This window comes from Toxotes jaculatrix, chromosome 9 (assembly GCF_017976425.1).
Source record: "Toxotes jaculatrix isolate fToxJac2 chromosome 9, fToxJac2.pri, whole genome shotgun sequence".
Lineage (NCBI taxonomy): Eukaryota > Metazoa > Chordata > Actinopteri > Toxotidae > Toxotes > Toxotes jaculatrix.
The window spans coordinates 23,551,606-23,578,720 of record NC_054402.1 but is presented as its reverse complement, the minus strand read 5'-3'; the positions used below and the strand labels follow the sequence as shown (position 1 = coordinate 23,578,720).

The following is a 27,115-nucleotide window of genomic DNA, read 5'->3' as shown; positions in this document are numbered from 1 at the left end:
ACAGCAGAACAGCAACTGATGTGCCTGTTTACAGTGCAGCCAAACAAACAGGGGTTAGTCACTGTTAAATTAAAGATGGTGTGAGTAGTTTTCCACACAGCAGCAGGACACAGTGAGAGGAGCTGGTTATGTTACTGTGCAGCCCTTCATCTCACAGCTCACTGTGGCTGCTTCTGATCAACCATAAAAAGTAAATAAATAAAAGGTCTAAAGGCTCTGCTGTGCCAAAATATTGTGTTTGCATTAGCACTGACTTATTACAGGGAACAGGAAACAGTGAGTTATATAACAATAGTGAGATAAAAGTTCAAATGGTAACACTAGATTACATACATGCATGTTTACCTGTAAATACCTTGTATGTGTGAAGGTGATTTCAATCCAGTGTTGGAACTGTGGACTCCACCACGAACAGTAAAAACTACCACACAGAGAGGTAATCACAGAATGTACACTGAATGGCTATGGCTGAAATAAAGCCGATTAATAAATAGTATCAAAGATAGGATTTGATTTTTTTGAAAAAGATCTAAACATTAAATGTAATTATTCACCTTGGAGTTTGTTGTTACCCACATCTCCCACTTCTGTGGAAGGTGTGGGTGTGGTGTGTGTGTCAGCTTCCTTAGACAGCAGTAAAGCCACACGGGTGGCACCACAGATGCTAAGGAAGCCTGCAGTAAATGTAACGAGTGTGTATGTAAAAAGCAATGCTGATATACACTGTGTTAGTGTCTCTCTAATGTGGAACTTGTAGCATCTTATGGCAACTAACAGTAAAAGCTCTGGCCTATAAAGAGATTACATTAAATTGTCCAGATTCTGGATTTGTGCTGTTATTGTGTCCTCGTGAGGATGTAAGGGCACAAACACAGATGCACACACACACATTTTACAGCCTGAAATATGAAATAGAAGATGAGCACCGATGAAAGCTTGAGTCGTCATCATCATCAGATCAGAGCCAGTGCTAACAGCTTCCTTCCTTGCCAGGACACGTGCGTCTTTGAAAAGCTGTAAAAATAAAGTATCAGGCAGTAACAGGCAGTGCTAGCTAATGTTTTAAGTTTACAGGAACTTGCTGTGGGGTCAGATATGTTTCCCTGAACTTGTGTTGTGGACCTGAAGGCGTAGGTGGACACCGGCGTCCCATGCTTTCTCCCCACGTGTGAAGCACCATGGGACACTGCACGTCTCCTTTGAAACACGGGATCAAACATATTCATGCATACTTGTGTGAAATCCGATCAAGATGTTGTGCACGCCTGTGTCTGTTCTGCAGAGAACCGACAGGTGATGCAGTGATTTAATGGGCTCGGTTTTGTGTTGTTGAAGGTGCTGCTGTGTGGAATTTCGAGGAGTATTGTTAACTTTCACGTTCAGTTTAAATGAAGCGACGGAGCAGGACTGGAGTCATAACCTGGCGTCCATCATTCCCTCTCTCCTTCACATCATCTTCTCCTTCCTCTTTCAACTCTCTCCCATATATTTGTTCCTCATGTCTCACGCATCTCTAATTAATATGTTCTCTCCTCCCTCAAGATTTCTCTTCTCTTTCTTTCTCCATCTCGTCTTTGTGGTCTCCTGAGGGATGAAGACTGCTATACTGCATAACACAACAACAACACCTGCTGTACTTTGTGTGTGTGTGTGTGTGTGTGTGTTGTCTGTCCCTGTGCTGACTGCCCCTAACATCCAGTAAAAGTTGTGTTGGTTATAGTTCTGTCCTGCTCAGTGCATCTTAAACATGGATGTGGGTAACATTCGCAGTCTCATGCTCAAAACTCAAGCCTCTATTTTAGAAAATGGCTTCCTGGACAAACGCTTTGATGATCTTAAACATGTAAGTGTTGCAATTTAACTTCACTTCCTGTACAAAATTCATGGCGTATATTTTTAAATATGTGCAGCCTGGGTGGGGTTTGTTGCACTTTGGTTAAAGCGCTAATTTTTTTCTCCCCATCTTGGGCTTGGGTTTGTTTCAGCCTATAGAGGTTGTGCGATTACCCAAGGACTGTTTTTAAAGACGTCTTTGGATGATGTACAAACAGAAAATCTCCGCTTTGTTTTGTTGTGTGTGTTTGAATAAATGTGAGGTCTGTGAATGGGTTTTAGACTTCAAACAGTGCTTCTTGGCATTGGTCTGAATGTGCTCCATTGTGGGTTGAAAGCTGTGATGTGATGAGAGCTTATGGGACAGGAAGGACTTCATGAACCTTTTGAGATTTATTTGTGCATAAAAGTGGTTTTGCTTCAATCTGGGTTGTTTCCAGGATGTAGCTGCTGGTGGGATTAAAACTGCTGACACCTGATGATTTGACTTTGCTTGATCAATATAAGTCGCTATTCAAGGAAACAAGAATCATTCTCTCATTCCAGTTTGTCCTGTGTGAGGATTTGCTGCTTTTCTTAGTTTAATATTATCGTAAACTAAACATCTTTGTGTTTTTGACGGTTTCTGTTTTAGATTTCCACATTTATGTCAAAAGAAGCTAAAAACAGAATATTAACCGTAGTGAGGCAGTGAGGGCAGAACACTTAAGAGAGTGTGTGTTATTTCTTATGTATTCAGCTTTTCATTTGTAAGAGGAAGATGTTATTGTTTCTTTCAAACATTACATAGTGTGGCTTTAAGGTCCTCTAATAGAGATCCAGAGTCAAACTCTGACAACAAACAGATGTTTGCTATTTAACAAGATGTAAGATATTAGAATCTGTTATTATCATAGCTGATCCTGTTTTCAGTTCTTTCATCGTGTGTTGTGGGATCACAGTTCAGTGGCGCTGATCTACCTGCATCACAGACTGAATCCCACACTAACCTGATGCTTACTTATTCGTGTCTTTCCTCTCCACACCTTATATTGGTGGGGTATTAAACAACACTTCATCCAGTGCTTTTTCTAGTACTTTGTCTCCTAGTTGGTGCAGCACTGATTATAGATTTTGATTGCTGGTTTCCATTAGTCTCCTCATTCCTTCTTCCCTAATGAGGATGGATTATGTGTGAGTGATGCTGAATGTCTTGTGTTTTTTGGTCCCTCCCTTCTTCCTTTCTCCAATTTCTCTTTGCGTGGGACAGTCGGGGTATGATGGATGAAATGTTACACTACATAGGTTATGTTGTTATGTTCGGTCAATGACCCCACCTACTCCCTCTTTGTCCTCCTCTAGGTGGTGGCTAGTGACGGGGTGCGGGCTATGATGGAGTCGGCCCTGACAGCCAGAGATCGCGTGGGCGTGCAGGACTTTGTCCTGCTGGAGAACTACACCAGCGAGGCCGCCTTCATAGAGAACCTGCGCAAGCGCTTCAAGGAGAACCTCATCTATGTGAGTGGATGTAGCGAGGGGGGAGTTTAACAGCATATTTATGTATTAGATCCCAATGTGTACTGGATTTCTGAGGTCCACATTGATATGAGAGGAAAAAACAGAGCCAATAGATTGGCCTTTATTATTTTTTTTTTTATAATGAACACATAAAATAATTTTAAAAAATTCCCTTGAATTGGGTTATGAAAGAATTGTGACCAAGAAATGCACTGCTGAATCTTTTGTGTTTTTCTGCAGCACTTTCCTGTTACTTATCAGCGTATCCTCCTGATATCAGTGTATCTGTGATAAACTAACATCAGCCCTTGGTTTCATACAGTCTTTACTATGGATGTGTCTGTCTGAAGTGCTTCCTGGTTTTTTTTTTGGTAAACTGTCTTGTGCCATGATGGAACAGATATCCAGTTATCAGCCTTTTTCTTGCTGTTGCATTGTAGCCTTGTTTTCCGGGGTGGTTTCCTGTGGTTGATTAGGATGATTAACAGTATTATACTGTGTTTGACTTGGAGAAGGTCAAAGACAGTTATTTGATCTGCAGGTCTCACTGCAAACTTAGTAAACACAGTAGAGGGGTAAAGTTTGAATTTCTCACATTATGCTTGGTGCAAACACACCCACACTGCTGCAGACACAAACGGTGATACACTAAAACCGTGTGTAGTTGTGTCTGTTATTGATATTATATTCACGGTCGCAGTCCTTATGTCTTCGAACAGCACTATACAAATGAGTCCTTGTCATGTAATGCAACGGTATGTTCCCTTTCCATCAGACTTACATTGGTTCAGTGCTGGTGTCAGTTAACCCATATAAAGAATTGGAGATCTACACCAAGAACCACATGGAGCGATACCGAGGGGTCAACTTCTACGAGGTCTCACCACATATGTAAGTACACAAACAAACCTCACAGTATGCTGCTCAGCTATATGTTACCTTCACATTCTCTGCATTTAACTGGCACCGACAGTAAATCAATATTGGCGTGACCAACCTTTGCCCTCAAAGCAGCACCAGCTCTCCACAGTACACTTGTGCGGAGTTTGTCAAGGTACTTGCAGGTTGTTCTACGCATCTTGGAGAACTTGCCACAGGAGAAACATTCATAGCAGACAGCAAGTTTAGACTTTCCATGTTTTTGTTCCCACGCCATAGAAGAAGGAGTCTGTTGAAGCTTTGTGGAGCTTTTCCCCCCAAGAATGACATAACAGTTGTTGCACCTGTATTCTAAATATTTTCCAGCGTGTGTGTTTACGGTGCATGGAAATATGTCAAAAATGGCCTAAACGCCTCTCTTATAGAGTCGACTGACTACGTAATGCTCTCATGGTCTGACTGTCCTTTTCAGTCAGACGGCAAGACGTCAGGTCATGAGGCAGAGTGTTTGTTTGAGAGGTTGCCACAGGAATGGTCAGGGAATTCCCTGTCAAATCCTCCTAGCACCCATAGGTCAGCTACAGAACAACTGAGAGTATTATAGGGACTCTGAGTGGCGTCATCGAAACATTTCAGAGTCTCTCACTAACTCTTTATCTCTCTGCTCTTGCCACTGGTAGTTTTTTTTCTCTCTCTCTTCACTTCAGCACTTGAGTGTAGGGCCAATGTTTTCTCTCCCTCTGAGTGGAAAGAAAGATGTGCTTTGGCAAAGAGAGGCTGGAGAGAGAAAACAGGAGGGAGAGATGGAAAGAAAAGTAAGCAAATGATGGTACCAGGCAAGAGATTTCCTCCCTTGAGAGGGAATTCCTCTGACCTGAACCTGACCCCCAGCCCCGAGCCCTCCCCCGATATCACACCCGTAGACTGCACACACATGCACTACGATGCAGCTATGGCCAATTTGCTGTTTTTATCTTCCAGCAATTAGTCTGATGTCAGAAATGTGCTCAAACAGGCTGAAACAACATAGCAGTGCTGATAGCAGCACAGGGCTGACAAATGATACCGCAGCTAGAACAGGCTGCATTCCTCTCTGGACTTTATGATTCATACTGACAGTATCTTGTCCAGTATCTTTCCATGTTCACACACTATGAGGTACTGTCATATGTTACATTCCAGACACCAGTTTTCCAAGAACTTTAAAGTGCATGAATGATAAACAAACGTTTAAATGCCCAGCACCAAACAGCAGGCAGATAAAGTTATCGACTAGCCAGTGAACACATGAAGCTTTCAGCAGCTAAAGAGCTGTATATGTTTCTCAGGATTTGATGGAAAACAGATCTGAGAGTAGGTGTTTCACTCATATGTGTCAGGTAGCACGAAACTTCTGAAAACTTCTGAACTTCCGCTGAATATGTGACTGTGAACCATATCAACTTACTAAGGCGATAATGTTCCAGCGTTGTGTTTTGTGTGTGGTGCTCACAAGTGACCAAAAAATCAGTTCCTGCAGGTTTAATGAATATTAAAGGTAAACGTTTTCTTCTCTTGAATTACTCATCTGATTTAACTGTTCAACTGTTGTAGGCTTCTCTGTACCCAGCCATTTCAAAGCTGCCAGTTGAAAATACTTTCACCAATATTTGATATCTTAAAATCTAATAGTTTTAATACCAAGCCATACTATTTGCTACAAAAAAATGTTTATCATTCACTCATACATAAGTGCATGTGTTAAAGTTAAGGTCTTTAAAACAAGAACATCATCAGAAGTCCAGATCCATGTATGCTTAACTCTAGTTTATTTATTGCTGGGGACAGTGCACATTAATAAACGTTGCAGTAAATGTTTCAGAGTTAGTGAAATGTCTGTTTCTCAAATATAGTCTTGGACAGACAGTGAACTTTTTCTTTTCCCTCTGTGAGACCTTGAGCATGAAACGTTCTTACATTAGATATCTTAATGTGTTTTCCTTTTTTTGCTGTCCAAGGTCTGCACGTTTGTTGTCCATTTGTCTATAACTCTTCCAAACGTCCTGCTGACTCTCTGCCTGACCACGTCTCTCTCTTTACTCGTCCAGCTATGCAGTGTCAGACAACTCGTACCGTTCCATGAGGACGGAGAGGAAGGACCAGTGCATCCTGATCTCTGGGGAGAGTGGAGCTGGGAAGACCGAGGCGTCCAAGAAGATCCTGCAGTACTATGCTGTCACCTGTCCAGCCAGCGAGCAGGTGCAGACCATCAAAGACCGCCTGCTGCAGTCCAACCCTGTCCTGGAGGTGAGACGCCACGGGACTTCATTAATCTGTGTCTGGGCCACACTTAGAGAGCTTCTCAGCATGGTGGATGTCCTGTCCAGTCAGACTTATCATGGGTCTGAGTGATGAATTACAGTGAAGAAGGAAGCTGGGGTAGTGTTGACGGCTGTGGATAGATATATGTTTTGGTTTTTTGATAAATTAGTTTTTTGTAAAAAAAAAGATTTCAACCTGTCAGCACTGATGTTAGGAGTTGATACGCTTAAGACTGAGAGCAACATAAGGATCGTATTTGAAGGATGTCATACCATCATAAATAATGTTTCCTTATCTTTTTATTAGAGCAGAAATTTGTCATCCTAATATCCATAAGTACTACACAAGTATTGCCTTTTGAGAGCAGCATATACAGCATACTTATTTGATAAAAAACTTGTTTGATAACAAGGCTTTGTTTTCCTTTCCTTCACTTGCCAAGCATCAGAATAAGTGTGCAGTGACACACACAGGAAAAAGACAAGGGCAGATCAAACTTTACATTGTGATGTGCTTTTGATAACACACATTGGTTGAACACAGTTGTCGTGCAAACACACATATCTTGACAGACACATACGACAGCCTCATGAGCACTTCTTGCTCAGAGGCTTGTTTTGATGTCTGGCATGTCTCAGCCAGATGCTTTCCAGATGTGTTTACGTGTGTGTGTATACTATGCCCTGTAATCTGTGCTACTGTTCTAGACAAACTCTGCAGGGATTCTAACACCTGTGGTTTCACTGTTGTTTTGTGCCATCCTGCCTTCATCACACTTTTTCTCTTCGTTCCCCTGTTATCTCTCTACCTCTTCATCTGTCAATCATCATTCCTCTCCTCTCCTTATCCCTCTCTATCCTCTCCTCAGGCCTTTGGCAATGCCAAAACGTTGCGTAACGACAACTCAAGCCGCTTTGGCAAGTACATGGACATTCAGTTTGACTACAAGGTGAGCAGGACATTCTGATTTACACTGGCAGCAACTTTAAGCATGAGTGAACATGTGTCCAACAAATCTTCTTTTAGAGGAGAAGCAGATTGTTGCAAGAACCAAAGATATTGTTACCTCAACATACTGAAAACCAAACTTCAAAAGAATATCCAGGCTCTGTTGTTCTGTGTGGTAATATTAACAACATAAATATACTTTACATGTTGTGACTGAGTTTTTGTATTGAATATGCTGAGTCACAGTTTGCTTTTCTTCAATTAGAATTAATCACATCACTCCTCCCCCCCCCGTATCTCTTTTTTTGTGGGTACATAAAAATTTGTTCTGGACCACAAAATCTTTGTCAAACCTGCATGTTATATCAACCCTACAATACCTCAGTACCCCAGCCTTACCCACTGCTCCTCTTCCTCCTCCTCCCCTCTCCCTCCCTGGCCTTTGTCCCGTCGGCAGGGTGCCCCGGTGGGAGGCCACATCATCAACTACCTGCTGGAGAAGTCCCGCGTGGTCCACCAGAACCATGGGGAAAGAAATTTCCACATTTTCTATCAGCTGATTGAGGGAGGGGAGGAAGACCTGCTGAGACGCCTGGGCCTGGAGAGGAACCCTCAGCAGTACCAGTACCTAGTCAAAGTAAGCATCGAGTACTTTAATATCACGAAGTGATGTCAAAGCGTTTGATCAGTGTGATTATTTAGCGTGTTGAGCATTAAGCAATTACTAGCTACATTTATTTGATAACAGCCTTCAGTATCAGCATCAACTGCTGCCGTAGTGACTCTGGTAACGTGGAACACGAACAGCAAACCATGGTCGTGTGTAACAGTGTGAAAAGATTTTAACAACACAACAAACTTAATTCGTCGTATCTCACAGAGAGAGGAACAGCTGCTGTCAGGTCTGAACAAACAGACTAATAATAAAATATTATTCAATCATATTATCACAGAACTACCCTGCAGTATCACAGTGCTATTTAAAGCAGAGCTGCAGGGAGTAGCCAGTTCATCCATCAGTTGATCAACAGAAAATGAATCAGCGACTGTTCTGATCATCGTCTTCTAGACATTTGATGGATCCAGTTTCTCCACTGTGAGGATTTTCCTGCTTTTCCTTGTTTTATAATGAACTGAACATTTTTCGGGTTTTGAACTGTTGGTCGGACAAAACAAGGCATTTGAAGGAAATTGCTATGTAGCCATTTTTTTTTTTTTTTTTGATTTGGTGCATGTCATTCCCATTCTTTATCTCATCCTTCATTTCCTGTCAGCTCTCCACTCTCCTCTGTCAAATAAAGGCCAAAAAAAAAAACAACTAAAAGAATAGAACTATCCTTAATTGTATGGGGAGGAGCTGGTATTAGTACCTGGTAACAAGAAATGTTATGGTTGGAGTGTGTGTTTTTTTTATGGACATGTATATAAATCTGTCCATTTGTTCATGGGGAAAGCTGCAACAATGCCCTTTCAGTTAAGTCTCAATGAAAAAACCTGCAAATGGACATGAATCATCTGTGTATACTGCAGAGAAGTTATATGATGTCTCTCTCACACTCACTCCTGCTCTCTCCCTCCTGTCAGAAGCCGTAGGTCTGTACTGTGTGTGTCCCAGTGGGAGTTCTGCTTAATAGGCTCTCAGCCAGGGACTCTCAGTGCAGCGAGGAGCTTTCCTCAGGGGGGGGGGGGGGGGGGGGGGGGGGGGATCTGCTTTAAGGCACTAACTGAACCCTCCCCTCAATGAACACTCACACACACCAATAGCTACTAAGCGAAAACACCTCACTTGTGTAAATAGGTGTTGATGCTGTGTATAAATTGGTGTTTACTTTACATATTGCCAACAATTTACACATCACCTGTATTATTGATTTTGCTGGACATGTTCTTAACTTTGCAAGGGAATAAAAAGTTGGCTGGTAAATAAGGAGCATGTTCAGAAAGCTGCTGAGCTTGTTTACCAGTGGGTTTTTTTTTTTGGTGTGTGTTTTCCACAGGGTAACTGTCCCAAGGTGAGCTCCATCAATGATCGCAGTGATTGGAAGGTGGTGAGAAAAGCCTTGAATGTGATTGGCTTCAACGAGGACGAGGTGGAGGTGAGGATCAAGTCCAAGCTGCGTAAATTGTGCCTGACATGTTTGTTTTGTCACCCAAAGTGGTGTGGGAGGTGTCAGCTGTAGAAAATATTAGCAGCAGTCTGTTCCCATGGCGTGGATGGGGCAGGTGGAGCCTACAAATCCCTTTCCCCTGAATTTCTAGAGACTTTACAAAGCTTATACATGGAACACATTGAAGTTTCACTTCTTACGTTCACTTTCACCAAATACGTCAAACAAAAAAGCTGACATTTACCTAGGTTTCACTACGAGCAATAAAGTACTCCAGAGATATGAGGCTGTTTCTGTTTCTGTGTGTGTGTGTGTGTGTGTGTGTGTGTGTGTGTGTGTGTGTGTGTGTGTGTGTGTGTGTGTGTGTGTGAGCCACTACAAGCGTGTGAGGCTGTTATTATATGATGAGAACTTATTTGTGCTCAGCGTGGGAGTCGTCCTACGTGTTCTTGAGTCTGGGCTTGCATCCAGAGCTTTTTAGATCTCACACTGCTTACACAGTGAAGAGCAGGTGTGTGTAAGTGTGTGTGGGTTTGTGTGTGTGTGCGCGTGCAGCTCCAGTATGAAACATGGTGAGCACATTGCTACATTCCTCTCCTGTTCAGTTCCTCAAGCTAAGTATAATCAAAGCCATGCTTATCTTCCCAGTCGCTCATAAAGATAGGCCACAGCAATAAGTTCTTTCAGATCTTATTGTGCTGCAGCCTCTCATCTCCTTACCTTTGTTCTTTCCCTTCCCTTTATGACCATCTCTCCTTCGCTTTTCTCACTCTCTCACTTCATTTTTTCATTCCCATTCCCTCGTTCTCTGCGTTTACTATGTGCAGGAGTTGTTGAACATAATCGCCAGCGTGCTCCACCTGGGAAATGTGCAGTACGGCGGGGAAGAGGGCAACGCCTGCATCACCTCTGACACACAGATAAAGTACCTGGCCAGGGTAAGGTGCTGCACCAAGCAGGTTCATGAACATTCCTAACAGGCCAGGGTCTGTATTTTTTGAGCATCTCAGAATCTCTCCGAGATGTTGCACTGATAGTTCAGCTAGAAATAAAAGATACTCCTACCTCAGAGTAGGTGGTGAGGGTTTTAGATGAAGCTTCCTACACTGACTTTGAGCAAGGAGAGGGACTGCTTTCAGGAGCAAGTGTGAAGTCGCTGTTTTAGGACACTCAAAGGCACAGAGGAGGAAGGATGGTGATGTAGTGTAATTATTCTGACAGCTGCAATATAAGGTGTTAGTATAAGGTTAATATAAGGTGTTAGAGTGAAACTGGAAACATCAGTGCTTCCCAACCCTGTCAGATGAACTCAAGTACCCCTTCACTGAGACCACTCATTGTGCTTGCTTGCAAATATGTTCCCCTGAACTACTGCAGATCCTTGTTTTTTATTTAACACTATTGACAGTATAAAAGTGGGTTTTAAGAATTTATCTATTGCTTTTACCATTACTCATGTATTGCAACTGTTTAGACTTCTCTGTGGACTCTGAGCTACTCCCCTAGTTTGGAATCAGTGACCTACGTAACTAATTTAACTCATTTTAGATATGCAAAAATGAGATGTTTGTAAAATATGAGCCCTGGACCTGCATTTGAAATTCATAGCGTTACAAGTAAACCAGCGTCATCCACAAACGTACACATCCACATATCCCTACAAACGCTGGTGGGGACATCCAATTAGATAGTATAAACACCATTTTAGAAAAATCAGATAATAATGACTTTTTGCCCTAAAAAAAGTTTTTTGGTTTTTCAGTTACACCTAATGTCAGTCATAATCAGGAGATACCGCACCCAGGATGTCACTGCTGCTGAGTGGCATGACGTCTGCCTGTTTGTCAGTGGTGGAGCCGTGGTGTGTGTGCTAATGTTGTTGTGCTTTTCCAGTTGTTAGGAGTGAATGGGGCAGTGCTGACAGAGGCCCTCACACACAAGAAGATAATTGCCAAGGGAGAGGAGGTAGGTTTGGATACACACTCATTGTAGAGTCTGAGTCAGATAAGCATTTGTATACAAAGTTTTGCTCTCTGTGTAATGTCTGGTGCAGTGTAATTATATTGTAACTTGTCTAAATGCCCCTGTTAAACTCTGTATAACTCTGTTACTGGCTGTCTTTGACCACTCTACTCTGTGCGTGCGTGTGTGTGTGTGCACGTGTGCGTGCGTGTGTGTGTGTGTGTGTTTCTTCATCAGCTGATGAGCCCGTTGAACCTAGAGCAGGCATCGTCAGCTCGGGATGCTTTGTCCAAGGCAGTGTACGGACGCACCTTCACGTGGCTGGTTAACAAGATCAACGCTTCACTGGCATACACGGTACACACACACACACACACACACACACACAAACACAGCTCACTTACAACTGTGAATGTGACCTCTTATGAGAGTACACCACAGTGTTATGTTCTGTTACAGCACAGCTCCACCTTGTGGACATTTATTAGTGCCCAAGGTGAACATAACTCAACATTGTATAGCACTGCTACTGCTGCTACTACTACTATTACTACTTCTACTACTAATAATTATTATGATTATAATAATAATAATGATAATAATAATTACAATAAAATTGACTTATTTCATTCCTGGATTCCTTGGATTTCATTCCTGTGATATTCACGACATGCCAGGATTAGTCTAATAAACTCAGTATAAACTAAATAAATCTGCAAAATCTATTCAGAAAATCAGTCTGTAAAGCCTGCAGTGAAAATTTAGTCTCATTACAATGCACACTTTTATCTCTGAGTTGAATTCATACATTATGATTCGTGAATAAAATATTCTTCATATATTAATGTATATATTTTAATATATGAAAACACATATTTTAAGGCTTAATGTGTACTGGAGTGTTTTCCATCATACAACGTGTGTTGTTCTGTTTGTCCAACAGGATGACTCCTATAAGAATTACTCTGTCATTGGTCTGCTGGACATCTATGGCTTTGAGGTCTTCCAGCACAACAGGTACAGTTGATATTATTGATACGAAACTTTACTTTCCCAAATCCATCAGATTTTTAATTAATTTCTCTAACTGAGTTAGAGGAGCAATGAAATGGGTTTGAATGTGCAAACCTATTTTAGGTCTATTTTATGTCTTTTTTTGTCTTTGGTTTAGCACAATGTTAGCACAATTTCTTCTGCCTAACACTTAATTTATTTTTAGTCTGCATTTTGAAAATGATGAATTTAAACCTTAGGTCTCTAAAAAGTGAAAAAAAAAAGTTAAATAAAATTAAATGACTTTTGCTCAACACTGTAAAAACCTTCAAGACCAGTTTTTGTCTTGTATAACCTTAATATTAAATTAGGGACTGGCCACTCAAAGTCATGCAGTCCCAAAACAATCTGTAGTAACACACCAGAATCAGTCCCACAGGTTAGTGATCCTGTGCCTTGTTATTTTAATTTATTTATTTATTGAGCTGAGGTTTCCTGTTGTGTGTTGCAGCTTTGAGCAGTTCTGCATCAACTACTGTAACGAGAAGCTGCAGCAGCTCTTCATTGAGCTCACCCTGAAGTCTGAGCAGGAGGAGTACGAGGCTGAAGGCATCACGGTCAGACGTCATTTTCCTCTCTACCTCAGTGTCTCCGGTCTCTCTCCCTCCATTGTTAAATCTGAAATGTGAAAAACCAAGTGAGGTCGCTCAGGTCTTTGGCTTCTGTTAATGCATCTCTTTTACACCGAAACCTTGATTTATGGATCATTGTGTGTGCCCTCTATTCCTTTTACCTTCCTTCTCTAGTCCTGCAGCACTCATTCACCTCTGTCCTCACAGCTTTTTTCACATTTGGTTTTCACCTTCCCTCGTCACACCATTTCCCCTCCTTCAGCCACGGTTTGGGCTTTCCATAGAGCTCCTAATGTGATTGTGTTTTCCAAAGTGAAGTTGATCATTTAATTTATCATCTTACTGTTTCACTGAAGCCTTCACTCAAAGTAATCCACAGTAAGTGCTCATATTTTTAGAGGATGCTCTCCTATTAGAAATTAAGCCCCTAACCCTGTTACTGGTCTTTTATTTATTCACAGTTAAAGTTTTAAATGATACCACTTAAGGAGATTACACGTCAGAGCAGGTCTGCAGTGAAAGATGTATGATATATAATTCAAGATTTCTCTCTCTTTCTCTCTGAGTTGCTCCCTTTTGTCTTTGCCTTCATTTATATTCACTGCAGTTATGTTGTTTGGTTTTGCTTCTTTGAAACAAGGAGCCTTTTGTGTTCAGTCTGATATCAATGCACTGGTCAGAGAGCAAACAGGTTGTGGGAGAAACTTGAATTCACCTCTCAAAGAGCCCATTATCATCCGACATCGAGACTGTGGGCCGCACTCTCTGTCATCTCTGTGGAAATTATGTGGCAGTTACTCCAAACATAACCTAATAGTGATGCACTCAGCCCGTGGAGCTCTGTGTTCATGTGTGTGTCAACATACAAGTGGGTGAGTGGCATGTATGCACGCCAGGATCCCTGCAGATGATTGGCTTTGCAGTCATTAAATGGCTTTATTTTTGGACATTGTTTTGACATGAAGGAAAAAAGCTGGCTGAGACTTTCAAAAACTATTTTGATATAAATGAATTATACTAGACAAGGCCAGTTAATGCCCACGATAGGGTTTATTTTCTCACAATCTCTGACCAAGATAGTGCTTTTGTCTTTTCAGTGGGAGCCGGTGCAGTACTTCAACAACAAGATCATCTGTGACCTGGTGGAGGAGAAGTTCAAAGGCATCATTTCCATTCTGGTGAGGAGACGCTCTGCTCTCTGCCTCTGCTACAGAGGCTTTACAGTTTAAGAGGATTTGAAAACAAGATTTCATTTCAAAATAAAGCAGAGTTCTCCTGTTATATTCCTTTTGGAAGTGTTATTTGGGCCAAAATATAAAATAACCGACAAACGTATAACAAGATGAAGGGTCATATTAAAGTAACAGTTTGGGAAATTATTGGCAGTCACATTACCCGGCACATAACCCCCATAAAACCATAGCGTGTCGTTTTTACAATTCAGGTTTTGAACTGATTAAATAAACGAGTTATAAAGTGTTAATGACTGAGCTTTAGAGGTGTTGGTAGTTATATTTTATCAGTGTTGGACAGAGCCAGGCTCGCTTCTTCCCCCTGGCCACAGTCTGTATTGTCAGATAACCGTCTCCTGGCTCCAGCTTCATATCACCTTACAGACATGACAGTAGTATCAATCTTTTTCATCTGACTCTCAGCAAGAAAGCTAATAAGCACATTTGCCAAACTTGTCAGATTGTTTATTTAATTCTCAGCTATTGATAAGCAGAACCTTGTATCATCTCACAGCATAGTAGATCATTAGCCACTCATGCAAACTCGTATATTCTGCATATATATAAACAATATGGGGGCATAGCCTCTGAAAGGGTTCTTTCCTGGTATGAGATCATGACTGATTGCTGCTCTGCCTCTCAGGATGAGGAGTGTCTCAGGCCTGGAGACGCCAGTGATATCACCTTCCTTGAGAAGCTGGAGGACACTGTGGGAGGACACCCACACTTTGTCACGTTAGTTTGATTGACTGGTTCAATACTCCTGTCATCTGTAACCTCTACAATGTCACAAATACATCCAGTTTGCTCTCCCAGTACTTAAAAATCTAGCTGTTTGCTTGAGACTGAACAATTGAATATGTGTCCAGTCCGTTTACTGATGTATCCATGCTGCATTTGTCTGTTTCCCTGCAGTCACAAGCTGGCTGATGGAAAGACCCGGAAGGTAATGGGCCGTGATGAATTTCGACTGCTGCATTACGCTGGAGAAGTCAACTACAATGTCAACGGTGTGTGTGTGTGTGTGTTTGCATTTTCTTAAACAAATGGTCACATCAAACAGTAACTTACTTTCATTGAAACAGATTCAGCTGTGGGCTTTTGCTCAAGATAATACAAATGGCAAAGGGAAAAAAAGGTGCAACTGCAGAAGTCAAAGAAACTAAAGGAGGTTAAAGGGACAGGTGCATGCTGCAGGTTCTAAAAACAATGGGATGTTTTCATTATAGTAAGGCCACTCATTTGGTCTGGTTACCACCACAGTGTGCAGTGGTGCAGCTCATGTAGGCATTAAAGGCACTTTAAAACCCACAGCACCCAATTACCTCAATTTGTGTCAAACATCTTACGTCTTCTCAAAGTCAAAACTCACTCAAATCTAAACACGTTGCAATGATACACACATTTTTAGAGTGTGACTTAAACTTTACAAAGATATAAGTATCTCCATTTTCCACTGCAAGTAAATATCAATGAATAAAAGCTCATTTTAATGGTGCCAGTTTGCCAAAATGTAAACAAACGCATGCTAAAAATAACAGCTCTCAAGTCGTACCTCACAGCTAACTGAGTCCACAGTAACGTTATACTTCCTGATTACATCCCTCAGAGCCCCTAAATTATGGGAAAATTAAGAGCATTATTATTGATTAATCCCCCATATAGAAGTTAGACAGACAATAATAAATAAATAATAAATCAAATCAATCACAAATAAATGGATTTAGCTAATGAAAAGTTATCCTGATGCACCAATAGTGGAAGTCAGCATGTGAAGAAAGTTAAATTTCATCTTGTCTTCCTCAGGATTTTTGGACAAGAACAATGACCTGCTCTTCAGAAACCTAAAGGAGGTGAGACTGAGTTTAGAATAAACAGGAAGAGAACAGATTGGGAGGGATGATGTGATTGGAATCAGCATCAGAACATCTTTATTGTAAACAGTATTTTAGTTTGACAGTGTTATACTGGTGATGGAAAGTTGTGAAGCTGATTTCGAGTTTAAAATGTCCTCTGTGTGTGTCGGCAGGTTATGTGTATGTCGGAGAACAAGATCCTGACCCAGTGTTTTGACAAGGAGGAGCTGAGCGACAAGAAACGTCCAGACACAGTGAGATACCAGATTGTGTGTTTGTGCGTGTGCGTGCATACCCTCTTTGTGTCCTGAGGTTTTCTCTGTCTGTTTTCCACACTCATATAAATCATACTCGCATGCATCCCAACATACTTTCCCACAGCTAAACAAACAGTAGTGTGTTTCCCCTCTCCAGTGTTGAGAGGGCGGTCTGATGGGGATATTCTGCGGCCTCCCACTCACTGAGGAATGCCCTGACACTTGTGTGCCCTTCACACACACTCACACAGACACACACTTGAACAGGGTACTGTCACAGGCTGGCAAGTTAGAGTCCCAGTCCTCCACACTGGGCTCAGTGTTCAGTCTGTACAGGACTGCCAGTCACATCAGCCACTCCTCTGTTTACGTAGCTCTTCTTAGGTCATCGTCTCTGTCCGCGGCCGTCCATTTGCATCCATTCACCGCTCACTTCTTCAGTTTTCCTGCTCCTTTACGTCTGTCCCTCAGTTACTGACTAGCATCCTTCCCCATCCTCTTACCTTCATCTCCATCCCTCCCTGACCAGCTTTTGTCTGTTGTCTGTCTGTTTGTGTCTGCCCTCCCAGGCGGCCACCCAGTTCAAAGCCAGTCTGGCGAAACTCATGGAGATCCTCATGTCCAAGGAGCCGTCGTACATCCGCTGCATCAAGCCCAATGACTCCAAACAAGCAGGTATGAAGTCCAGTCTTCATTTTTTGCTTAGTATGGTTCAGGATAGGAAAACAGAAATGCTTAGCTTCCTATCGCATATTGTGTTATGAGGTACGACATAGCAAATGACAGAGTATAAGTAATATCAAGTGTGGAATTCAAACCCAAAACACCTCGATTTAGAAAACAAAAACCTGGTCAAGTTTCTCAAGACTCTTCAGTGAAATGTAGTAATTTATCAGAACACATTTATACCAAAATATTTAGTATTTGTGGAGTGACACAATGGACTTTGGAACTTTCTGCCATTTTGTGCTAAATCATGGTTTGACTTCACATGTTCCTAGGTCCACATTTTATATTACACAGTAGTTACAGGACAACTTGGCAGGTCTAACACCTACATGGAAGCAAATAATAGGCCTAATAATATGAATCTGATGAGCAACTGAAATCCTGATTTAAACTGAATCACTGCTGAATACTTACATTTGAAATTTAAATACCAAGAATTTAGCAATAAATGTTACTGTGAAAACTTTTATGTCACATTTTTAATGGGCTGTTCAAACCCTGAAAATGACCCTAACAATCAGGTTATTGAGATTGACCATCATGACAGAACCTATTGAAAATAGGTTGTTTTTAAGCCTTCTGTAGTTGTTCAGTTTCACAACTAGGTATTCAGTTGATTAAAATTATTACAAACTATTATTTTCTTGCATACGCTAATAGTTTTCAGTGGTTAGATTCCAGCTTTATGTAACAGTTCTTGTAAATAGAGTAGAAGCAGCTTAACAGTTTCAACAAGCTAATAATTTCCCAGAAATATCACGTTAATCTTGTGCTTTCACTAATTCCAACCAAAACAGTTTGTTTTCAGCTGCATCAGTGGCTGCAGTGTATCTCTCCGTGTGGTCGTCAGTATATCGGGCCGGCTTTGTTTCTCTCCACAGTTGGCCTTTTGTTTATTTCACACAGTTTCTCTGTCCTCTGTCACTCCTACTCCTGTTGTTTAGCATTTACTGGTTTTCTCTGGTTCATTTTGTCCAACAGACGTTACATTTTTCTCAGACCGTTTTGACCCAGCTCTCCCTCTCCTCCCCGTCCCCAGGTCGATTTGACGAGGTTCTGATCCGTCACCAGGTCAAATATCTGGGACTGATGGAGAATCTGAGGGTGAGGAGAGCCGGCTTTGCCTACAGGCGACGCTACGAGGTCTTCCTGCAGAGGTGATCAGATACTTGTATTTTTTCTGTAAGGCTGTAAGGTACAACCACATGTTCACATAGAGTAAGAGTTTGGCCTAGTGGTAACTGAAGCACACTTACCTACAAGGAACAATTCATTTGAACATAATAGCAATTTCTTTAGAGAATGATGGCATAATAGCAGCATATTCCTTTGCCCACAATATGAATGTGTCCCTACAATCTAGAAGTAAATACCTGGTGATATAGTGATTGTATTGTTCCTCCAGGTGCAGCAGGTTTTGGTTTCCTGTCTTTATATAATGCAGGGGTTTTAAGTTCAGTCCCAGGTTGTGTCCTGTCCCGAGCAGGGCCCTAATCCGATTCTAGCTCATTCATAGCTCTGAATAACAGTGTCAGATAGATTCCTAAACTGAAAAAGGAAAGGAAAGGGTATGATCTGAATTCAGATTTCATATATCTGGCAGACCTAAGCTACATGCAATGAGCAGTGGTTCCCATGTTTCATTTACTTTTTTCACTGTTGGAAGAACTGACCTTCAGGTCTGTGACAAACAGTTATTTCATTAGCAATTAACCTTCTAAGGAAACAGTGAAAAATGACCACTGACATTTCCTAAAGCCTGTAGTGACTCCATCAAATTCCTCATTGTGTCTAACCAACAGATTTTCTGTTTACTTTCCCATGAGATGATGAAAAACAGTCACTTCTCTCAGATCAGAGGCTGGAACTTGACTGAACCCAAGGCTTTAGTTAAAGGATGTTAGGCTTTATTCCTAAACCGGTTTTGTTGTATTCATTTGTGTTTGTGTCTGTTCGACTTGTGTCTGTGCAGGTATAAGTCTCTGTGTCCTGACACGTGGCCTAACTGGCAGGGGAAACTGTCCGATGGAGTGTCCACACTGGTCAAACACCTGGGATACAAGCCAGAGGAGTACAAACTGGGCAGGTCAGCAGCAGCACACACACATACACACACACACTTATACTTATTTTTCCCCCTTTCATGACCCTGACCTGCACTTTTGTTTCTGTTTGTGAAGCACTCTGAGTTGTTATGTTGGGTAAAATTAGTTTGATGTCAGATGTTTTCTTTGTTATAGATCCAAAATCTTCATCCGCTTCCCAAAGACCTTGTTTGCCACAGAGGATGCACTGGAGACCAGGAAACACAGTCTCGGTGAGAGTCAGCGAGTCACGACGTGACTGATTACCTCTGCCTTTTTGATTTTTGCCATACATTTGAACTGTCTCTCTCACTGCTCTGTCTCACCCCCACAGCCACCAAGCTACAGGCAGGATGGAGAGGCTACAGCCAGAAGTCCAAATACCAAAAACTCAGAACCTCAGGTGAGGAAACTTTACTCACATCTTTACTGGGATCATTCCTCATTTTCTTTTATTACTTATTTATTCAACAGCTACAGTATGTCTGCAGAGAATCTGGGTAGATTGTGAGTTATAATGTACACAATGTATCTTGCAGCTATTGCCATCCAGGCGTGGTGGAGGGGAATCCTGGCCAGGAGGAGGGCCCAGCGCCGACGTCAGGCTGCTGATACTATTCGCAGGTACAAATTACACAGGAACAGGTTAATACACTCACCGTGCGAGTGTATTAACCCAACAGATGCCACCATCAGTTTGTTTTTCAGATTTTGTATCAGGGGATGAACAGGTTTACATTTCCATGACTGGAACAAACACTGCTGCATGTTGTGTAGATTGTATAAAGCCTTTCTAATCCCTTTTCTCACTCTCAGGTTCATCAAGGGCTTCATCTACCGCCACAAGGAGCGCTGTCCAGAGAACGAGTATTTCCTGGATTATGTTCGCTACTCCTTCCTCATGAACCTGCACAGGAACCTGCCCAAGAACGTCCTGGACAAGAGCTGGCCAACACCTCCAGCTGCTCTCATTGAGGTATAAAAGAATACAACACACAGATGGTGGAGACTAAAAAATGAACTCAAATTAGGATTTGACCGAAGGGTCTTTAAAGGGCAGCTTTTTATGGCAAACAGAAACATGATTTCCTCCAGCAGTCCACAGCTGTAAGCACATGAAATTAGAAATATGACTGATGCGTATTAATGTGAAGTAAACACAAGTGGAGGTCTACTCTTGCTATAGTGACGTATCCAGTATGTATTATGACCCCACTCATATGTAGGATTACTGAAAAGTTGAACTGTTGTGAAAACTCTGTGTCTGTGTCTTTAGGCGTCAGAGCATTTGCGTAAGCTGTGCATGCAGAACATGGTGTGGAGCTACTGCAAGAAGATCAATCCTGAGTGGAAGCACCAGGTGAATATCGTCCCATCACCAGTCAGGACTTGCTCATTGTCATCACTGTAATCAGAGAGTCAGGTTTCTTCTTTGCTGCCTCCTTCATTTACTTCACTGGCATCAATTCTGTGTGAATAGATGGAGCAGAAGATGATCGCAAGCGAGATCTTCCGGGACAAGAAGGACAACTACCCACAGAGCGTGCCCAAACTGTTTGTCAGCACAAGACTCAGTAAGATTCTGATGTTTTTTCTACCCAAACTCAGAGACGTCACAGGCTTTATATTGCACACTGTGGAAAACAAAGATGTGAACAGGGTGTTTCCTCTTGTTCAGATGGTGAGGACATCAACCCCAAAGTGCTGCAGGCTCTGGGCAGCGAGAAGATGAAGGTCAGTGGAGCAGAGTCTTTAGACAAAGGGCAGTTTAAAAGCTATTTCCTCACCAACAGCGTGTTGACCCATCCTCCTTACGTTCCCAGTATGCAGTGCCAGTCACCAAGTACGACAGGAAAGGCTACAAAGCTCGGCCACGCCAGCTGCTCCTCACCGGCAACAGTGCTGTTATTATAGAGGAGGCCAAACTCAAGCAGCGCATCGACTATGGAGCTCTGAAAGGTCAGAGGTCAACAGCCACAGTCATCATTTGCTAAGGGGGTTGTTTTTGTGGACAGCTGTGTTGGACTGATTAAAACGTAAACTGTCCTTCCCCCGCAGGGATCTCCGTCAGCTCTCTCAGCGACGGCTTGTTTGTTCTGCACGTGCCCAGTGATGACAACAAACAGAAGGTAAAGCCGAGGACTTGTTATAAATTAACCATGAACGATGCTGCTACACGACCTCAGCAGATCTTATCTAGTTCTGTATGAACGTGTGAGTTTTCACTGCGTGTCTATTCTGTGGTTTCCTATCAGGGAGACGTAGTTCTGCAGAGTGACCATGTGATTGAGACCTTGACCAAGATCGCAATCTGTGCCGACAAAATCAACAGCATCAACATCAACCAGGGCAGGTGAGGAGCACAACACAAACGTGGAGATCCGCTCTGTGAGAGGATGTCACTGTATTACAGTGTCACCGTGGACTTTAAATAGATCCTTCACCCTTTTTCCTGTGTTTTTCTTACATAATGCTAATAACTGCAGCGGTGTAATACTTCTTAAAAATACATCTCCACTCCTACACACTGCACTCTGTAAAGGTAGAAAGAGGAAAGTGGAAAATCAATAAACGGCTCTAACTGTTCCTGTGTTGCTCCTCCAGTATAACGTTTACAGTGGGTCAGGGGAAAGAGGGGATCATAGACTTCACACCTGGATCAGAACTACTGGTGGCCAAGGCTAAGAATGGACACTTGTCTGTGGTGAGTGGGCTTAATCACCTTCAGCTTCATTCAGTCAGATTACAGAGACTTTGAACGGTGTGTAAATACTGATCATTTTATTTCATTTTATTCGATCCTAACTGACATCAATATTAAATCTACTAATCTTTATGCTGATTACCACCCATAAATAAAGATTTCTGACTGCAGCATTCAACTGATGTGTTGCAATAGTATTTAAAACTGCAATGGTGGATCACATGACTGATTCTAATGTTGCTCTGTCTGCTGCATGTGTAAATAGGAAACAGTTCGGTGACATGTTCATAAACATTAAATATTCATTACTAAACAAACAATGATTATAGTTGAAGTTCAGTAAAAAAAACACATTACTCACGCACTACTCAGCTTCATCAGGACTGTGTGGGTGTGGTGTGATCAGATTTGATTGACAGTTGCCAGGCAACATGAGCAACAACCCAAGAAGCTCTCCTCCTGATTTGGAAGCAGATGTTGTTGTTGTTTACTTTCTGCATATGTCCAAAGATCCACATTCAGTCTGTTGACCTCTGACTTGACCTCCTTCTCCTCTGGATCTCTTTCAGACGGCTCCCAGACTGAACTCAAGATGATGGCCACTCTGACCATGCAGACGCACAAACACACACACATACACACACACACACACACACACACCAGGACCTACATACTCCTCTTCCAATCACATGACTGCAGACCCCTCTCTGTCTAAGCCAATCAGATGCCAGCTGTCACTACAGGGGTGGCATGTGCTTCCAATTAAAAAAAAAAAAAAAAAAAAAAAATCCAGCAAAACTAATTGATATATTTATGTTTATATATTATATTTTTGGGATTAATATTGTTGCTGTTTGAATATTCTGATTTTATATATGAGGCCAAGGAATAACAAATATTTTGGTGCATTTTTCCTGCACCACGTGTTTATTGTGCTTTATTTGGGAACATGACCAAGAAAACGACGAGGGAAGAGACAATGATGAGAAGAAGCGTGTTGCTGATGAAAATCAGAGTTGGTTGTTGCTTGTTGCCTCTGTTTTTTTTTTGTTTTTTTTCCCTGTTTACTTTTTCTGCTTGACTAAAAGACTGGATTGTCTTGCTGACCCTACTTTTCTAACTGGGGCAAATGGCTTGTTGTTGAAGTGTGAAGGTGTGCAGAACACGGCTGACAGCATGTAGGATAGCTGATGAGAGGTTCGAGGATGAGGAGGAATAACTTTCCAATCAAATGGTGACGCTCTGGCACAAAGAAAAGGCTGGGCGAGTCAGACTGGCTCACTACACCAAAGTTAATAGTTAGAATGTATTTTCATGTATAGTGTCTGAAAAGAAGGAAGCTGATCATGAGGGATTCACTACATTAAATAATTTGCACGTTGTGTAAACGCTGCAAAAATGAACAAAGTAAGTGAGGAAGTGTGAGAGGAAAAGGCAAAGAGAGAGAGGTGAGAGGAGAGGTGAAGGAATGCAGCGGTCATTTGCCTCCACAGCAGGTGCTTGTGCCTTTGTCCTAATTTATTCTTAATGTGTAAGCTAAAGAGCTGCAAAGTGACGAATGAAGACCATGACACTCAAAACACAAGAATGAGTCGAGTTTAGTGTAGATAGAGACCTGTCCTCCTCTGACTGGTTGTTGTAACAGCAGACGTCCCTCGTTCCCCAGCATCTCTCTGTAGTTGGCTACATTTCTTCCACTCTTCCCGGTATCTTCTCCGTGTCTCTAGCCATCTGTTTTCCATCTTAGACCAGGTTTAGCTTCTGTGACTGAGCTGGTGTGATGGCTACCTCTGACCAGGATCTGACCAATGTCTTTGAATTATTTCACCAGAAGCCATTATTTCTTTTGTTATTGTAGAATATATCTGTCCATTTTTACAATTGTATGCCTGTTAGACAGAACTGAGACCATTACCTGAGATTTAAACTCACAGTCTGAAGCCATATTAAATCTGGATTTAGCTGAAATGCTTGCCGAGGCCAAAAGCAGTGGTTTTAGACAGAAGCTACTAACAGCTGTGTGCCTAGATATTTGACTCCTCTGAAGGTGAACTGTTTAAAGAAATAGTTTTACAGTTTGGGAAATACGCTTACCGGCTTTCTCTGGGATTGACGCCGCTCTCATGTGTAGCCTAGCTCATCATCTCCTGGTTGTAGCTTCATATTGAGCACAAAGACACGGGAGTGAGATCAATCTTCTCATCTGAAATTCTTCTGAAATTACATCTAAATTGTCATATAACACACACACAAACAAAATCTCCGCTAAAACACGACAGCAGTGAAATATGTATGCACCCTCATCAAAATATGTCACCGGTTCATTAAAGGCCACCTATAGACCAGCTTTACTATAAAGATCTGTCTAAAGCTAACTCTGACCCTTGACCCCAAACTCTTCTTCAAGCCTATAAGTGAGACCAAAGACTGAAAGTGAAAAAGTTGTGTTCTTGAAAACTTTTGAGAGGAGCTCCAAAATGTTTCCAGGATTTTTTTTTTTTCCAGACCTCGTTCAATGACAGAACTTTTTCTCCGCATGGCTCTGGGTGGTGAGGCGGGTGCAATATACAGAGACAGGACTGTGCTTACTGCACTTACAGTATACTAGCCAAAGACCCTGTTGATTTATACTGATTCTGTGTATGATTTATATGATATTATTGTGAATGTTAGGTTTTGTTTTTTTTTTTTTTTGGAGGGAGTTTGTATTTGTACAGTTAATGTTCTGCGCTATAAATGAGAGAATCAAGCCAAGTGAGGTTTGATGATGTGAGACATATGGAGGGAAGAAGCTTTTAGTTTTGTTTGTTAACATGTTCACGTGCCTTGTCGGATAGAAATACAGCAGATTTGTGTGCAAATAAAAGAAATACCTCCTTGACAGAGTGCGGTCGTTGGCTGACGATGTTCGTCAGGCTCTTTCTAAAAGTTTCCCAGCAGCACCTAAAGGTTTGCTTCCTCTGAGTGTATAAGCTTTATTCAAACCAAATCCTGCGTTTGTCTGTTGATTTACAGTTTCACGCCTGTTATCAGTCCTGACTTACTGTGTGCACCAAACCAATGTATAATTATGCCAACACACTAAAAAAAAAAGAAGATACTAAGGATTTGAAAAAAATAAATAAATTTGAAAAGTAAATACAAACAGATAATTGGCTGTTGGGTGTTTATTCCTTCCTCCTGCCTCCTGTTCAGCTGTGTGTGGGTGCTAGTGTTTACCAAAACTTATGTCTTTTTTTGAGTCAATAAGAACAAGAAATCCTTGAGGTGCTCAGACAAAGATGAAATGTGAGAGGGAAAACCCATCTGCTGAGGAAGATCGTGAGATGCGATTGAAAGCTCCAGAACTAGTGAAGCTTAGTAACTTCATAATAACCTGGTATTTTTAAAGCTTACAAGAAGACACTGACATCAACTTATTATCATGTAACAACAAAAGAGAAAGCAGAAATGCCTTTTGTCTGTGAAAAATGATAATGAGACAAAGGACCCTGGGGACATCAAAGGCCCTTGCTCTACGGAGCAGTGAGCCCCTCCTCATCAACAGAGCCAGAAATTTGTTGCTTTCAGTGATTTGGCATCTTTTTCTGCATCATTTTACAGCTTAAGTGTAAAATCTGTCACAGCAGTGTCATGTGTTATAGACAATACTATAGGACAAAATGTTATTTTATGTTTATATGTTATTTTATTTACATTTTACTAAAGCAGGGATATACCAACTTCAGACATATTACTTTACTCACTGTGTATAAATAATTCACTGTGCAGCTGTTATATAAGAGTGTTGGGTCAGAGGATGTTTAATATTAAAAGCCAGCGTCATCAGATCATCTCTATTCATTTTTAAAAATGTATTTGTTATTATTGCCATTTTCAGGAACAAGAGTTCTAAAGGCACAAGCACAGACATAAATTAAACATATAATGTTACACATGGAGCCTTGAGATTAGCAAAGTAAAAGAAATAAAAATCAAAATCTGAGTGACTGAGTGACAGTCAAAGGTTGACCAGTTCTTTCTGGAAGGTCAAATACCCTGGATTGGTTAAGTCACTCATTGTTCTCCAGAAAACTGTAGAAGGAATGCTATATTTCATCATCCCTGCTGTCAGCTGAGTTCACTGACTTTGCTAAGAGAAATGTTAATAACAGGCAGCTCATAAAGAGCCTCTGTCTAAGAGGCCTCCTGACCCCTTGGGCCCTGAACCTGGTAATCATGTGCATTAATCCATAAACAGAGGCGTATGACAGCCAAGCACATGAACTCAAGAACGATGCTGAGATACTTTGACTTCACTTGAGTATTTCCCTTTTATTTTGCAGATCCATCCATCACTGTCTATCATGACCGTGGTCTCAGTCGGGTGAACAGTCCACAGCTAAAACCCTCAGTAGCCGTGTTTGAAGCAGCCAGCAGGTGTCGCCCTTCGTCTGAATGACTCCTCCAGTGGTGGTTGTTTTCATCTGGCTTTTCCTCTGGACCATGTGAGCCCCCCTTTCCTGTACTTCTAGGAATCACAAGTTTGGAATGAAGCTGGAAGTAAACAGAGTCACATCACAATGCTGATGGGAGCATATATATAACCTACATATGCTGTAGGTGTGGCAGCAGTGTTATGTATATGTATATAAATTCTGCACACGTTTGCTACACACAGGAAACTGGAATTAGGGCTCAGCTGGGCAGCAGTTTCTTTACTAAACTGTCAAATAAGAACAAACAATCCACTGAGCTTTTTTAGACTAATAATCCACATTCAGAGCCTTGCTCTGAATTGTGGACAATGGGACTATTTAAGCTGAGAAAATAGTTCAGCAAAAAGTTTCTGTTCTTTAAAAAGTTTTTTTTAAATAAAAGAATAATTTCCTTGTGCTCACTCACTGTACACATTGAATAATACAGTAAACATCAAAAGTACACTGCATTGTTTTTGTTACAAAATAAAAGCTACTTTATCAGCTGTCCGGTGTGTGTCCAAACATACCTAGGTGAACTGTTTTCCCAATCATTTTTTGGCAGGCTATTGAGAAACAGCGCACATGTAATATTGGAGCTCTCTGATTGGCTCCGGCTGGTCTCTAGCTCATGCACGGACCA

General features: G+C 41.6%; 1 protein-coding gene across 4 annotated transcripts in view; it reads left to right on the top strand.

Annotated features, from left to right (window-relative positions):
* The window catches only part of LOC121186891 (unconventional myosin-Ic-like), a 53,515-nt gene extending 30,712 nt beyond the window's left edge, over positions 1–22,803 (top strand). For all 4 annotated transcript variants that reach the window (XM_041045769.1, XM_041045772.1, XM_041045773.1 and 1 more), the window contains 31 exons: positions 3,175–3,330; positions 4,106–4,221; positions 6,297–6,495; positions 7,379–7,459; positions 7,916–8,095; positions 9,456–9,554; positions 10,394–10,504; positions 11,460–11,531; positions 11,766–11,885; positions 12,472–12,545; positions 13,033–13,138; positions 14,251–14,331; positions 15,029–15,120; positions 15,301–15,395; positions 16,192–16,238; positions 16,415–16,495; positions 17,068–17,173; positions 18,267–18,384; positions 19,200–19,313; positions 19,468–19,544; positions 19,646–19,714; positions 19,851–19,935; positions 20,128–20,287; positions 20,588–20,671; positions 20,792–20,885; positions 20,990–21,045; positions 21,135–21,270; positions 21,370–21,440; positions 21,567–21,664; positions 21,916–22,015; positions 22,585–22,803. In XM_041045769.1, the coding sequence (XP_040901703.1) occupies positions 3,175–3,330; positions 4,106–4,221; positions 6,297–6,495; positions 7,379–7,459; positions 7,916–8,095; positions 9,456–9,554; positions 10,394–10,504; positions 11,460–11,531; positions 11,766–11,885; positions 12,472–12,545; positions 13,033–13,138; positions 14,251–14,331; positions 15,029–15,120; positions 15,301–15,395; positions 16,192–16,238; positions 16,415–16,495; positions 17,068–17,173; positions 18,267–18,384; positions 19,200–19,313; positions 19,468–19,544; positions 19,646–19,714; positions 19,851–19,935; positions 20,128–20,287; positions 20,588–20,671; positions 20,792–20,885; positions 20,990–21,045; positions 21,135–21,270; positions 21,370–21,440; positions 21,567–21,664; positions 21,916–22,015; positions 22,585–22,611 (3,105 nt within the window). In that variant the 3' untranslated portion in view covers positions 22,612–22,803. The remainder of the gene's footprint in view (positions 1–3,174; positions 3,331–4,105; positions 4,222–6,296; positions 6,496–7,378; positions 7,460–7,915; positions 8,096–9,455; positions 9,555–10,393; positions 10,505–11,459; positions 11,532–11,765; positions 11,886–12,471; positions 12,546–13,032; positions 13,139–14,250; positions 14,332–15,028; positions 15,121–15,300; positions 15,396–16,191; positions 16,239–16,414; positions 16,496–17,067; positions 17,174–18,266; positions 18,385–19,199; positions 19,314–19,467; positions 19,545–19,645; positions 19,715–19,850; positions 19,936–20,127; positions 20,288–20,587; positions 20,672–20,791; positions 20,886–20,989; positions 21,046–21,134; positions 21,271–21,369; positions 21,441–21,566; positions 21,665–21,915; positions 22,016–22,584) is intronic.
* Positions 22,804–27,115: the final 4,312 nt, after the last annotated feature.